General features: G+C 37.4%; 2 protein-coding genes across 3 annotated transcripts in view; both read right to left on the reverse strand.

The window, feature by feature from the left end:
- Nucleotides 1-760, reverse strand: part of foxd5 (forkhead box D5) — an 11,511-nt gene extending 10,751 nt beyond the window's left edge. Inside the window, exon 1 of the mRNA XM_015046615.1 lies at nt 695-760. Within this exon, the coding sequence (XP_014902101.1) occupies nt 695-758 (64 nt within the window). The 5' untranslated portion in view covers nt 759-760. The remainder of the gene's footprint in view (nt 1-694) is intronic.
- A 95-nt stretch (nt 761-855) lies between these two features.
- On the reverse strand, nt 856-14,999 carry cbwd (COBW domain containing). Of its 2 annotated transcripts, none has more exons than XM_015046617.1 (16): nt 14,894-14,999; nt 14,444-14,556; nt 13,829-13,915; nt 13,159-13,255; nt 12,777-12,868; nt 10,894-10,953; nt 10,192-10,229; nt 8,711-8,757; nt 7,157-7,243; nt 7,005-7,049; nt 6,376-6,432; nt 4,524-4,575; nt 2,717-2,785; nt 2,549-2,614; nt 2,316-2,442; nt 856-1,336 (listed from the first exon to the last, which is right to left on the reverse strand). In XM_015046617.1, the coding sequence occupies exons 2-16, from the start codon at nt 14,541-14,543 to the stop codon at nt 1,254-1,256; spliced, it is 1,107 nt and encodes a 368-aa protein (XP_014902103.1). In that variant the 5' UTR covers nt 14,544-14,556; nt 14,894-14,999; the 3' UTR covers nt 856-1,253. The 2 variants fall into 2 exon arrangements, with proteins under 2 accessions (XP_014902103.1, XP_014902102.1); XM_015046616.1 differs by having other exon boundaries at nt 14,833-14,993.
- Nucleotides 15,000-15,844: the final 845 nt, after the last annotated feature.

The raw sequence follows: 15,844 nt of genomic DNA on the forward strand, positions 1-15,844 counted from the left end.
GTACCATAATGTCTTGAGCGACCGCGCACTTGTATATTGTGTGCTGGGCCGGCTGGAGTCAGAGCCGGCTAGCTTTACCGCGGTAGTGATACCGTGAGACACTCAGCCTCGATTTTTCTCGTTTTTCTCAATTTATGTCATTTTAACTCAGAATCCCACTAAAAGTAATAGCTCCCTTCTCGAAATCAAGCTGAACGTTTTGATACTTTTGTGGTGGTACACACTGCGGTACGAGCCGCATTAACGGTGACGGAAGAAAAATAAATAATATCCAGACATTCTATTGGGTGTAGAACAATAGGTGCCTGCCATGCAATGCATGGAGGCAGTGACTGACTTGCTTAGTAAGTCAGTCGCTGCCTCCATGCATTGCTATGGCAGGCCCCAAAAAACACACTGCAAATAATCAACCAGGAAGGGCTCCACCTACTTCCTACTGGGTCGGTTGTTATTCTGTGCATGACAGGACTGCTTCTCACATGCTCTCATCATGAAGAGCAAGGGGGAAATTATTTGCAATCATAAACATGCAACCAGTATGCATGCATGTGATTTAACTAAAACCTACAAATGTCTGTAGTCCTTAACACCAGAGTCCTAAACTTGATCGATGCTCGAATGCTCAGTAGTTATTTTATTAATAAAATAGGAAACCTGCCATTTAGTCCAAAGAAATAATCTGATTTGCTTTTACCATACAAGCCCTGGAGGGTCTCTCTGGTCTTCTGATAATACTTTAAGTGAAAGCTGAAACTCATTCTTTTGTCACCTTTAGAGCAACTTCCTTTCAGAACAAAACATGTTAATATTATTATTTGATGAGGATAGGACAAAAAAGTGACAACACCAAATTTAGAAGAAAATTTTATTTAAATTAATTCCAAAATACAGAACTGATAAAAGTCTGACATGGATACAAGTTCAATTGAGTGTCAGAAATGTAAATACTGGCAAGCTCATTTAAAGTTTCCTTTAAAAAGTGCAATATGTTAATCACTCTCTTTAATCCCTTAGGAGTTAGACTTTTTTTTTTCACTTTAGTTTTTCACTATTTCCAACTCTAGCTTTTTCTTTAGTAGAGGTTGTGATTAAATATATATAAGTTAAAGAAGTTGCAGTTATCTTTACTTTCTATTCTTCCCTTCGGTCATTCATAGAAGAAAATAAAGTTTGAGAAGCATAATCAGTTCTACGAAGTCTGCCATAACCTTTTTACCACACATTCAACTACAGAGATTTTCCACAAAGGAACTTCAAACTCCAGCTTTTTTAACTCCATCCATCACAACAGTAGAAATAAAAATCTCCTGCAGGATGTTCTTGTCCAGGTTCTTTCCTGCAATTCAAAGTAAAGGCAAAAAATAAATGTAAGACAGCAGAATAAAGACACAATCATGTTGAAAAATACTGGACACACACCTCAAACATTTTCTCATTTTTGCTACAATAACAGACTTCAGTGTATTTTGGGACATTTTGTGATACTTTGACAGAAAGTAGAGAATAACTGTCAAATGGAAGAAAAAAAATTAATTTGAAGCTCTGGATTAATGATGTTGTCCTGTTGGAGAGTGAACCTCTGCACCTGACTCAAGTCTTTAGTGCAGGTTTCAAAGAGGATTTACCTGTATTTAGTGAAGTGCTGCTACTGCCATGTTTCATTGTGGCGATAATCTGTGCAGGGTGATGTGCAGCACTCTTTTGTGAAGGCCAAATTTACATTTAAGTAGCAATGTTTGAGAATATTATTCTTGCTACAGTGTTGCACACTCTTTATCTGGAATGACAAAATAAATTTGAATTTGGTTTTGAGCAAACAACAGTTGTCCCACTGACAGATTCTCCCACCTGATATCCAACGCTAATCCAGAGTCAACATAGACCTCTTATCTGCTTCTGTGGCCAATATTGTTCATGCAATAATAAAAATTACATTCTAGCTCGTGGTTGTAACTTGATAAAAATGAGAAAACATCCAAATGGGCCTGTGTACTTTTGCAAGGGATTGTACCTGCAAATCCAACCTTCATTTTACAACCAACTTTAATGACACTAATCAGTGTAAAAAGTAATGCTAATAATAAAAATGATCATTTATGATGATTTAGTGGGATATGTTTTAGGAAGCCAATGACTAAAATGTGTTATTGTGTAATAAAATCCAAAACATCATGTCGTAAATTCACTGAAACCCCCCAAAAACAACTTTAAATTCATTAACGACTAATCAGTTTTTTTGACAACCATGTCTAAAAAGGCATCAAGATGTGTGTGTACATGTGTGGGTGTGTGTGTGTGTGTGTGAGCTCACCTACCTATAAAGACCAGCCTGTTCGTGTGCGGGTTTTCCTCCCAGAGTTGTGGAGTCTCATTTAACTCGTATAGCTCATGGACCCCCTGCAGCATTACTTGGTGCACTTTGCCTGCAAATGATACTATACCCTGAAAACACACAAGTCACAAGTAAAACATTAAGCTGCCTCAAATGAATAATCTAACTGGTTAATAGATAATAAAACCACCAGGGAACTATTGTGCTCTGCCGTACCTTCAGCCGGATGACACTCATGGGTTCCCCTGCTTTGTTGCAGAACTTCTTTTCCCAAAGCAGATCCTGTCACAGTGGAAAATGAGTGTTTATGTTTCAAAGAGTGCAGTGGTACCAAAACTAATTAGCAGCGGCAACAGGGACAAGAATAATAGATTGTGTCTTTACTTGGATGAAGGTATTTAGGGCATCTTCACAGAGGTCTCCCGTCACCTCAAACGTCGCAGTTAAAATACTCTGTAGGTGATAAAAAAAAAAAAAAATATATATATATATCCCCCCACATTACATCACACTTATTATACCCACAAGATATTAAATTTACTTGGTAGAGAAATCCTGCAAAATGCCATGGAGTGGATGAAAGGTAGATTTATGTTGTTTTACAAAAACAAATAGTAACCACGACATTAAAACTGAATGCTTCCATATGAAATGCAAAGCTCTATCTGTATTCGACAATTTGTTGAACAGCACTGCTGCTTTAATAATTTCGGATTCTTATTTTCAGGAGCTAAACATTTATTTACAAAGATGTTTTCAGTTTAGTGAGACTAATGGTGAGCGCTGAACAAAAGATGCACTTTTTACGCCCCGGCTGAGGACTTTGTCAGTGAACGTGTCAAAACCCACAGCCCCATTTGGCACCCGAAATGGAGCGACGGTGTCTCGCCCTTTGCATCTTTCTCACACACACGCTCGCCCCTCCCTCTTTGATGCTTCCTCAAAACATTAAAAAGGACACCTTGCAGATATTCGGGGGGAGGTTTGGGTTTTAGTGCTATAGTTACACACTTCCTTGTCATTTGGTATAACAGAAAAAGCAGCATTCTCATTTACATGAAAAGAGGGGTGTGATGGAGGCAGTGGTGGTGGAGGTGTGGCCGTGTGTCAGGGGGGTCTGAGGGACAGTGGGGCTTCATGCGGGAAAAGGAACTCGGGAGAAAACACACAAACAATGGTGTTATTTACCCACCCGAATAACCCCCCCGTCTATCCTCATCCTGTGATAAAAGTTCATGTGTGTAAAGCACAACGAACTGCAGCAGAGCGTCATTTGGCGTGGTACTGCCATGTGAAAAAATATTAAACAGGTCCAGAAAAATGATGGCTGACAACATTTTGAGAGCCTTACAAAAATATTTAACTCCGTCTGAACTTTCTGCATACTTTCCAAAAATACAAAAAAAAAAAAAAAAATCAATGTATTTTATTGGGATTTTATACAAAATAACATTTTCGTTGGAGTCCACATATATCTGCTGTTGCAGTCACGTTTTGTAAAAGTTCTTTTGTTTTTTGAAACACAAAAATACATGCACATTCTCAACTATTTTTTTAAAAATTAACTTAGCCAGTTGCACACTTGGACTATGCTATTCTTTAATTATATATTTGTGTAGAAATTTTGACTTCATTCTGCAGCATTTTATCCTTTATTTTGTTGTTACATATTTTATATTCTATCTTTGTGTGAACCTACTTACTTTGATTACCAATCACTTTGCTGCAGTAGAATTTCCCCCGTTGCGGGACAGTACATACATTTCTATTCTGTTTTATGTAAAATTGAAAACCCACCATCCTCACTTGGAAAAAAAAAATAATGCGATATCTTGCTGTAGAGATTGAAATTTGTGGTTTCAAAGTTACAAATATCTAAAAAGTTCATGTTGCCGGGGAGCTCTTGCTAGTCTAGAGCAAAGGTGCTTCAGTGTTTAGGTTGTTTTTAGCTCCAATTGACTCCATTTGTAATCTAACGCGAAAACATCAAACGCATCAAGTTGATTGCAACACAAAAAGTACAGCAGGGCGGGAGATTTCCCTGAAGTGTTGAAGCCCCGGGGTAACACAGGGCTCTGAGAGCACATTCCCCTTTATCCTGCAGGAAATGACGTGCTCAAATAAATTAAACTAAAAATATGGTAACACCCTCAGATATGCACAAAGCAAACTCAGATCGGTGTAAACAAACCTTGTCCAGGTGTGGTCTGGTCGGTGTCACAAGCTGGAGCTTCTCGGTGAGTCTTTCAGATCAGAGAGATAAATAGACATAAAAACTTGTTTCTAAATATTATCCAGCAATTTTATCCAACGTTATTTTTCAACATCTGACAACTTGAAGAAACATTTTGAAGTAGTGAGGGTATGTAGGACTTATTAACGATCAGATAAACCAAACTTTTGTTTCTGATAGTTTGAGCTTTACACTGCAACTCATGTTTCATTAACTACCTTTAACATTAAAGATGCTTGCTTAGTTAAAAAAACAAAAAAAACCCCCAAAAAAACAAAGCATATAATTCATTATCTTTTAAATTAAATTCTATCCATTTAAAAGGCTTGGAGTATGGAAAAATTTGAAATTCCCACCTACAGAAGAACTTTTGCTTCCGTCTTTAATGTCTACTTGTGTTGATGCTTAATGACGTCCCTAAATGGAGTTGCGGACGCTTTAGAAATGGCAATTAAATCCTTTGGGATACTGACCACAGCTCCCAAACAAACCATTACCTCCGTTCCCTCTGACCTCACAAGGAGGCTAAATGTTGTGTCCAGCTGCTTGAGCCCTCCGTGCTGCTAGTACCACACAGGCAGAGCTTCAGACGGGGGGCGGGGGACTTCAAACGGCCAGCATGGGGCAGAAAAACGAGGGGGGGGGGGGAAGACTCAAAAGGCAGGGGGAAAGGAGCTATCTGTTGGGACAAGGAGGACTCACTGGGTGCCAGAGGACACACACAGCTCTAATCCTCTGCAGCTGGTCGAGAGACACTGACTCGGGGCATGTAAGGGAGCTTTAACGCGGCGGCCGGTTCATTCATATGAAGGGATGAACACCGATTCTATTCATGAGAATGAGATTCAGCTGGGGTATACAATATGATGACCGTCCTGCGGTGTGATGGGGGGGACGGTCAGTCAAAAAAAAAAATAAAAAAATAAGGGAGTCTGTTAATTAGAGAGAAACATAGCAGCAGTAACAAAGGCTGCTGTCAGATAAACTAGTAACAAAAGCTAACAATGGAATATAAATATTTTTACCCTGCAGGTTTTACAAGTACGCCACATTGTTAGTTCACATGTTGCATAGTTTTAGACGATAAATACCGAAGTCACAAGATACATAATTTTCTTTAGGCATGAAGCATTTCTCTTCGTTTAAGAAAACGCGTGCATCAACACGTCAAAAGAAAAAGCTGGCGTGTTGATGCATAAGGGAAAATCAAATATCTTCACACTAACTCCAGTTCTCCTCTGACAGACGTCAGTTTGGGGACAACGCTGTGCAAAAAGCAGCTGAAATACTACTTATTAAGTTTAATGAAGTTACTTTAATGATATAGCAGAACAATTTTTCCTGTCCATTTTGTCTGTACACAATTAAGAGTAAGCTGAAAATTTTTAGGAGCAGACTTACTTCAGCTTGTGTCAAAACAGAGTGAACATGCTACCAGAATCCGAGCATTTTCATAAATCATGTTTTCTGCTTCATGAAAAGACCATCAGTACAAGACGGATGTAAATTTACTGAAGATGGACACAGATGTATCTTTTTTTGAAAGAAAAAGCAGATGTGAAATGCAGTGCATTATTTTAGTGCATGTGAAAAGTAATTATTTTAAAGAAGTCAGTGCATGTCCAATCTTAAATGAGTCAGATCATCATCAGGAAGATTTTTCAATTCAGACATCCTTTGTAAGTATATAACTAGTACATTACTGCAGTTAAGTTTGTAAGTAAGTAAAGTTTAAATCGTGCATAAACTACTAAATTGTGCACATTTCTCTGAACAGCAGCAAAATAAAAAGGCGGCAAACCAAACTTACTTTGCTCCATCCTGACAGTCGAATGAATGCAGATCCAGGACGTCACAGAGGTCCACTCTGCAAAGAGGATAACATTTTCTTCCATTTCATTTAAACTTAAAACAAACCGCAAGAATAATTTGAGCTTTGGTCCTAAAGTAACCCTAAAAGGTAACAACGAGAACTAACCAACAATAAATGCCTCCACAATACTGTTTCAATTAACCCCTCGCTGAACGGCCTTTCATCTGTTCACCCAGGTCTGAGCTCTGCAGGAGGGCGGCGCAGAGTCCAAACACACCCGACCTTTCATTTGCACCACTGTGTGTTAGGCCTCTGCGGGCTGCTACACACGCATTTGTGTGTACGCACATTCAACGTGGAGCCACCCTGCAGGCCCCGGGGTCAGAGAGCAAAGACTTGTGGGTAACTGGACACCAATGTGGGGTTGATGTTTACTCAGGGCGCTGTAGTTTGTGTTTGCTTATGTGCACGTCTCCTTGTCTGAGCTGCTTCATCTTTGATACAAAGATCTGAGCAAGAGTTATGATGAACACAGCAGGACAGCTGGACCACAGAAAAAGCTACTTAACCTCATCTCACAGAATGACCCTTTATTTGTTTGAAAAAAAAAAAAAAAAGGGACTCACCTTGATCTCTGGGTCTCTAAAATCTTAACAAGACCATTTATAGACCTGAGGTGAGAGAAAAAAAAAATTACAATCATTCGAATTGACAGCTCAGCCTTACTTTTAAACCCACATCAGTGATGGAGGATTGGTTGTAAGAAGTTGTTGTGGACCTGACAGTGTTTCGAACTTGGTTCAGTTCCTCCTCCTCCACCAGATCTGTCTTATTGATAATGGCGAGGTCAGCAAGAGCAACCTGTCTGAGAAGATATTAAGTAAAAACAGAGCGAATAAGGTAAAGGTTCCTTTATCATCAACAAATCTTTACTCTTAAAATTCAGAAACGCTGTTCTAGCGGTAATAATGGACCAGGATAAAGTTTTGCCCAGTCATGTTTGTAAACTGTTTTTTAACCCTTGTTAGCAATAATTGACCTAATATCTGAAAGCTAGCTTTATTCATAGTGTTTTTGAACTCGTCCCTATGTTTTTTTAATGTTAAGGAAAAGAATATATTTTAGTGCATGTGCCTGACTTAAATAGCATGTTCTCTAATCTCTCCCATTTTGAAGAGTAGCAAGGTCTGAGAAGAGAAGAGTTGAGCAACCCCAAGAATAATACTGTAGGTTCAAAAAGAAACAGCATGGTTTTCTCCATCAAGACATGGATTAAGAGGAGGCAGAAGTTTTTTTTTCAGACTGCGCGACTCAAACATGATCTTCCTTTCTGTTCTGTTTGTGCCCTGTGTTCAGAAACAGAACAGAGGATTAAACTACGAGCTTTGTAGAGTTCCTATGAAGTAAAAATTGTTCCCACCTTTGTGGATCTAAACCAGGGGTCCCCAAACTTTTTCCTGCGAGGGCCACATGACTGTTCCCTTTTCTGGTCGGGGGCCAGTCTTAGTTTTTTGAGTAAGAAACCTTAGAAAAGTTTTGTTGCGGGGGGGCGGGGGGGGGGGGGGGCTGCTGGATTACTGCCGACGACATATTCGCGTTTGTATATAGATTTTTACCCGGAATGCAAATGGAAAAAGAACCGTGAGCGAAACGGTGACTGGTACTGACTAGTATATATTCCATTGAAGGAAACTAAGTTTCATATCTGCTCAAGAGCCCCCTGGTGGTTGAAGAAAAATCCACATATATAAGAAAAAAAAACACTGAATGCTCTCTGGTATTGTTCAGGGGGCCGGACCAAATAAGGAGGCGGGTCGGATCCGGCCCGCCGGGCCTTGGGGACCCCTGATCTAAACTTAGCAAAACAGAAAAATAATAGTCAATGATCCAGAAGTGTGCTGATGCAGCAATTCACCATCATCATTTTGACTATATATAAAAAACTAACTAACTAGGTAGGAGTTAAAGAGTGCATGGTTGGCATGTATCATCTGTTAAAATTATTTATATTTAAAACTGAGAAAAAACATGCAAATTAGATATTTAATGTTTTTTCATACTAAAAGCAGAAACTTTATATCTAGATGCTTAAACTTATTTTTGTATAGTGCTAAAAAGAGTTTTCTTATATTGGCATTTCTTTCACATTAACTTAATAAACCGAATTTCAAACTCAGATCAGGGCTGTTCATTATAGAGCACTTGAGGAATTTCAGCTTTGACCGAAATATAACCTTTGCATTTTTAATTGTTTGCATTGATAGTATTTAGTGAGCAAGAGAAACAAAGTGAAAAAAAGAGCAAAAAAATACATAAATTTCAGTAGTCAGACCTGGATGCCTCATTGACAAGCCCTTCTGCTTTTTCCTCTTTTAGTTGCTATAAAAGAAGAAATAATAAAGATGTTACACACAAATTCTCAAAATTAAATTTACCATATTATAGGAGACATCCCTACAAATACCAGGCTTGGGATTTTGTGTGATAGACCAACACAAACTAGTGTGAAATTATAAAGTGGAACCACAAGGGTATATTGTTTTCAAAGGTTTTTGCAAATAGAAATGTGTGTAATCAGGACCACCATTTGCTGGAGTTACACATGCAACTCTACTGGAGTACGTCTTTACCAGCTGAGCATAGCTAGAGGCTGAAATGTTAACCCATTCTGTCACAAGAGAAACACAATATGTTAGATAGATAGGTAAATTTCATGGAGGTGTGGGGGTGGGGTGGTTATTTTTAGATCAATATCAAAAAATAAATGCAATGGGAGGCAGGCCAGAGGACATGACAGGCCCATAGCAATGGCCATTCCTCTGATATCTATTACTCTGCCAACATGAGTTTGATTCCCTCCTATCTGTCAGGATTCCCTTCATCTTGCTTCACAAAATGCCATGAAATGCGTCACTTCACTGAGCATGACACCTCTAAATTAGAGCCCATTATCTGGGTGTCACTTGTCTTGTTCCTTTTAAGTAGCACAAAAGAGGCAGGATGTGTTTGTTCACTGAAAGGAGGGGAATGCAAGAATCTCGGAGGTTAAGCAGACCGCTGTGGATGTAAGAAAAAAAAAATACAAATAAAATAAAATCTCTGCTCCTTCTGCCACTGCACCATGGTAAATATAACAAATCTTTTCAGGTTGCCTGATTAAACCTGCAGAATTGCTATTTTTTCTTGTTTTCTTGTGAAAATCAGAAAAACTACTGAAGAATTTACAGAAGAATAATCTTCTGTAACACTTTATTTGAAGGGGGGTGAATAAGACTGTCATGACACTTTCATAAACATGACATAACACCTGTCATGAACATCAATAAGCCTTCATGAATATTTATGACTGTTGTCATAAAACGTCATTCGGTAAATTATGACACTTTTAATACAAAGTTGACATTATTCAAAATGTCTTTATTATGACAACTTGACATTAACCAATAAATCATTACTGTTTAAACTTTACCTTTAATAACATAAAGTTACCTAATTTTTAAAGTGCAATCATTAATACTTTTATAACAAATTTATATCAGTAATGATTTCTTGGTTAATGTCAAGTTGTCATAACAAAGACATTTTGAATAATGTCAACTTTGTATTAAAAGTGTCATAATTTACCGAATGACGCTTTATGACAACAGTTATAAATATTCATGAAGGCTTATTCATGTTCATGACAGGTTTTTATGACAGTGTCATGTCAGTCTTATTCAACCCCCTTCAAATAAATCTTCTAATCTTCTCTCAAATGAAGTTAAAGAGTTTTTATCCTGTGTAACTATTAAAACAAACATCTCCATCACATACCTGAAGCCCATATTTGGCATCAATGACGGTCACAATCCCTGCAGTAGGACAAGCAAACACAAAAATATCAAAGCATGAATCGAACACTTTTTGTTCTGAACCAACGCTCCATTTCGGTGTCTGCCAGTGATTCTCTGAGCTGTTCAGTCTGAACAGAGAACGTAGTGAATGAGCCAAAACAGAGAGAACAGCTGAGCGTTTAGTGTGAGGAGCAGGAGCTCATTCATTCAAACACACACACACACACATCCCGAAATGAGGCAAATAAACAACAAAAGTGGGAATTGAGAGCAAACTAAATATAATGTAGTAAATATTGAGTTAAAGCTGTGGCCCACTTATGACAGCTAAATATTACTTGGGCTAATGGTTCCAGTGTGTGGCTAACAAGCCTGCTGCAAATGGATGCTGACCAAAAAAAAAGAACCACATGCATCAAAAGAGACACCTTTAGGCTCAAAGAAATTTAGCAGCTTCACACAAATATTGAACTGTAGAGTAAAGCAACAATGTTTGCATGACTCTGCATGAGGTTTTCAAATCTAAGATCTACCAGCTGTTAAGCAGGGTAGAGGTAGGATCATGCATAATGGGGCACGACCTTTGGATTCTCAATCTTCACCCCGCATCAACAGGAACATGGTTGAAACAAAGGGGCTCACAAAACAAAGAATTAAAATACAAAAAAAAACAGATATTCACCATCTAAGTAGACGTCACTGCCGAGTTCTGCGTCGACCCAAAACATGGAGGCCACAGCTCCTGCGAAGAGGAGTTCAGTATATTAGGACAGGAAAGAAGGAGGGAAAAAACGGGAAGATTAAAGCTGGACTAGTGTGAGAACAGAGATAAAATTCATACATAACCTTGCCGATATGCTAATATATGCTAAAATTCCAGTGTAATTGTGTAAAATTATTTGTGCACATTATCTCAGAAACCAAAGGATTATGTTAATCAATACGGAAATTGGCCTAAAATTTATGACAGAAGCAGGATTTTTATTTCCCGATTCATTAAGGCTTTAGATTTTAAAATAACAGAAGAAGAGAACTTATGAAAATGGCTTCTTGTTTGATGGACAACAATACTTCAACAAAATAAAAAAAAATTTAAAATGCCAGCAAGAAGAAATGAAACTGGAACCAGATAGAAAATATGACATTTATTTTTGTTCTCGCTTAAAGTGAAGAGAAATGACTTGATGTTTGCTTGCTCTTATTAGGAATTAATCTACTTTGGGATTTTCCATATCCAAACATTTTTTTTTTCAGGCAGAGCCCAGAAAACCGGAAAAAAAGCAATTTCAGAAGCCATCAATTGTTCATGTCCTTCTGGTTCATTTGGTTTGTTTCCATTTCGCACTTTTGTCAAACGGTCAGGTGAGGATAAGTAATAATTGCAAATATTTGATGGATGCATAATGCAAACACAGTTTTTGAATGGCATGTTTCATATAAGTCATCCAACCTCCCGCTTGAAAGAACAGAAGAGAAATCTCCCTGGAGTCTTTATGATTGACAGCGCTGCCGGAGCCAATGACAGGCCTGTCGGAGGCCATAACGAGCCAATGACGAGGAAGAGGAGTCAGGCCAGCCCCAGTCTGAGTCTGCTCTGTTTGTTTTGACCGAGAGCTGGGGTAGCGAGTGTCTGCCTGTGACGCTACCTCCTGACACCTGTCACTTAGCGACACGCCACAATGCCCTCCCTTTAATAGCTTAAAGCTCATTTCCAGATTGGCAGCAAAGAGATGAACGGACAATTAGATGCTTTTCAGGATTCCCCTTGGTGTTGCTGTCACAGCAACATGACTCTGATCTTCGGCTTGTCAGAAAATGTCCAACTTTTGATGTGAGATTTACAAAGTATGTGGTGAAACTATCAATTTGGACACACAAACAAAAAGAAAAAAATAACTTGGTAAAAGATGGATTCAAAATGAACTGAAATGAAGAAAACAGTTTTACCCTTTTGTTTAACTCTTGTACAACTTGTAACGTGTAAATTAATCTTTTATTCTAATAGTATTAAACTGAAATTTTTTGAAAACCCAAAGCTTTAATAGGAGGAGATAGCAGACGAAAAATACAATATTAAAAAAAAAAAAAAGGTTTTGTTCACGCTTAAAATAAAAATCTTACATATCATCCCTAACATTCCCTTTAAAATAAATGCAATTAAATGCTTTCTTAATTTAATCTTTCCTATTTGGAGTTAATCACTACATCTGTAACATTTTTATGGTTTCAGATAGTATAAAACATCAGCATAGAACAAAGACAAGAAAACATACCATTCAACTAGATACAGGTTGGTGTCTGTTTGCGTAGATCAGGAAACAGCTACATTGCTGCATTTAAAGCAGTGAAGTTAAGTGACTGATGTTTAAATAGACAATATGAACAGTGAAAACCAAGGCTAGAATTGAGTTTCATCCGTGATCTCAATTGCGCATTGAGTTCATTGATGGAGAACTCAATGGATAATGTGACAACCTGTGGTCATCACTTACATATAACATGATCAGCCAATCAGGAAACACAAATTTATAGCAACTTGCCTGAATTTATCTTCATGTGCGTTACCTGGATCAGCAAGTCCTGTTGTTTCTAAAAGAATGTAGTCAAATTTTCCTTTCTTCTCCATCAGGTTTTCAATGGCTTTGAGCCCGTTGTCCCTAAGTAAAGAAAGGAAAACAATCAAGCAATAACAATGACCAGGTAAAAGCCTTGATTTGAAAAATACTGAAGAAATCATCTTTTTAAAATAAAACAAGCAAACAAGTACAAAAAAAATCCCAATAACAGTTTACAGACATTTTCAAATCAGTTTGATTGATCTTAATAAACAAGAATATAAATATTTTTATTCTTCCATGTGATTTTTTTTAAGTTAAAATACATTTGTGACAAAAAAGTTCATATTTTTATCAGTGCATTTGAGACGAACTGTAGTTCCAACGCATACTTGACAGAGCAGCAAAGGCAGCCATTTCTCAGCTCCAGCCACTCCTCATACAGCTCCCCTGCTTGACTCACTGCTAGCGACTTCTCAAGAGCGCTCCCTGCAGGAAGGGGAAGAAGGTGCAGAGGGGAACAGAGGTTAGGCAGCTTTTTCTTATCTGTGTATTCCATAAACACATAAACTCAAATCTCGTATCGTCGAGAGCAGCGGTCTGTAAACTTTATAATACAAATAGACATTTTGCCTGTACTTCAGCTACAATACAGATAATTAGGTTTAATAACCTTTCAAAAACTAAAATAAGTTTTAATAAAAACCTGCAAAAACTGTGCTGCAATTCTCAAAGAACCACCATTTTATATGTTTTTAAAAAGAGAAAAAAACAACATATAACTCAGTCTTCAGTAAGAATCACAAGTGAGCCTTCTGCTCCTAATCACAGTTGTATTTTCCTGTTGATAAGTATTCATGTGTAAATTATAGACATTTCCCTATTCTATTCCCCTGTGTTGGCTCTAACCTATTAGTTAATATTAGTCCAATGAAGTAACGCACTTCTTTTCTTTGCACATTAGCTGTTCATAGCACAAATGCAAGATGTGACTCAACCACCTACTAAACAGGCTGCATATGTTTTCAGTTAGGTTTTATGTCACTTCTTCTCCTCAATTACCTTCTCCAAACTCATTGAGAATGACAGCAATCCGCTTATTGTGTTGTTCCGTCAAGATATAATTCAGCAGCGTGGTTTTCCCGGCACCTGTAAAGAAATGGATTTTATGTTAAGGTTTTGTGCACACACAACGGTACATATGCAAGTCCCATCAGTCATATTTATTATGTCAGAGCCTGAGTCTGTGTTTAGAACCTGCTCAATGCTTCAGATTGGGAAGGAGGTTCACTTTCCAGCAGGACAGCACTAAATATAAGGCCAGTGTGATGATGGAATTGTTTAAATGAAATAATGGTCATGTGTTAGATTGTTCCAGTCATAGTCCAGACCTAATCTGTGGCAAGACTTGAAAAGAGCTTTCACAAAGACTGAATAAAAATGCACACCAGACATTTCAGATTTTTTTATAGTAAAAAAAAAAAAAAGGACAACCACAAATTACTTTTTATTGGCCCATCACATAAAATAAAATGCTAAAATGTAAAAAAAAGAAAAAAAGATTAAGGGGTACGAGTACTTTTCCTAGGTGCTACACTTATGATATTAAACGGTCTGAGTTAACAGTCCTGCAGCTTTGTCTGAGCTTTTAATCTCCTTATTTAGTCCACATCTCACCCAGGTAGCCGGTGATAATGGTGACGGGGATCTGCCGAGCTGGGAGACCAGGCTGGCTGTCAATGGGCACCAACTCTGGACAATCATCCTCCTCCTCCATTATGTAAGCTTAACTGGGAATAATGAATGAAAAAGTTACATTAATTTGGCCACATGAATGTAAAATACGTGCATTCATAAACAACTTATGTAAATGTTAATATGATAAAACAGATGGAATGAAGATTAATATTGACTCAAAATTAGATTTGGTGTTTCTATAACTTAATTCCTGGCGAGGCTGTTAATAAATGCAAGTCTAAACAACTCACTCACTACTATGTTAGTCGAAATCTAATCAATGATAAAACAATGATAATAAACACTACATAAACATATAATCCTCCTACCTGGTGGGTGATCACGGGAACATAAGTTATTAATTTACAAAAAGCGTGGGGAAAAAACTACCTCGGATTGACAACTTTGCTCCCACAAAGAGCTTTACAGCCCCTCGATTTGTAGTTATGACGGCGTGCCACGTTAAATGTAGTCCGGTAAAATCCTCAAGCTGCGGCAAAGGTTCCGCTTCATTCTTCTGGTTTTACAGTTCAAGAATCACCAACTACTAAAACTAAAACAACACATCGAAATGTAAAATAGCTGCGAGTTTTAAAAAGCAAAACGTGTTTTCGAAATTAAATAAACGAGAATTTCGTTTTTCAGCGTGTTCTGGCAACAGTTTGACAGAACCAACGGACTTCCTCAATGTACACAGTGACATAAGTCAACCAGAAGATGTCGACATAAACATTTTAAATGATCTTACTGAACTCACTCTCATGGCAGGAATGAGCACTAGAATGATCGGGAAATGTGCAAATATTGTTTTTACTAATACATTATAATTCTGCACTTTCAAGACTTTGCATAAAAATTATATTTATCAATCACGATTGTTTATTTTAGTTTATTATATTTAGTTAAATTCTTTTATTATTTATTATATTATTTTATTTTTAAAATAAAGGAATAACAACAGTCAATCTATCTAAATATAGATATCTTAACATATTATGATAACAACAAAAGTGCTTCATTTAACAGAGTTCTTTGTCTAATATTCTGTAAAGATTATTTTAAGAATTCAAAAGTGACATTAAACCTTCAAATGTGGTTTGAGTAGGTCGGTATAATGCTAATAGGATAACATATACAACTCATGCACTGTAGGTCAGTCAAGTTCAAAACAATTGTTTTTATTAGTTCATTATTTGTTTCCTTTCCAACTTTAAAGCGTGGCTGAAGCAAGTCAAAATTATGCTATCAACATATGCAGCACATAAAGTGTGAATATTTTTCAGTGTATCAATTTGAATGAATATAAAAGTAAGATAACTTACAGATTCTTGTGACTTTCCT

Source organism: Poecilia latipinna, unplaced genomic scaffold (genome assembly GCF_001443285.1).
Source record: "Poecilia latipinna isolate Pla-1442-1.1 unplaced genomic scaffold, P_latipinna-1.0 Scaffold785, whole genome shotgun sequence".
In the NCBI taxonomy this organism is placed as follows: domain Eukaryota; kingdom Metazoa; phylum Chordata; class Actinopteri; order Cyprinodontiformes; family Poeciliidae; genus Poecilia; species Poecilia latipinna.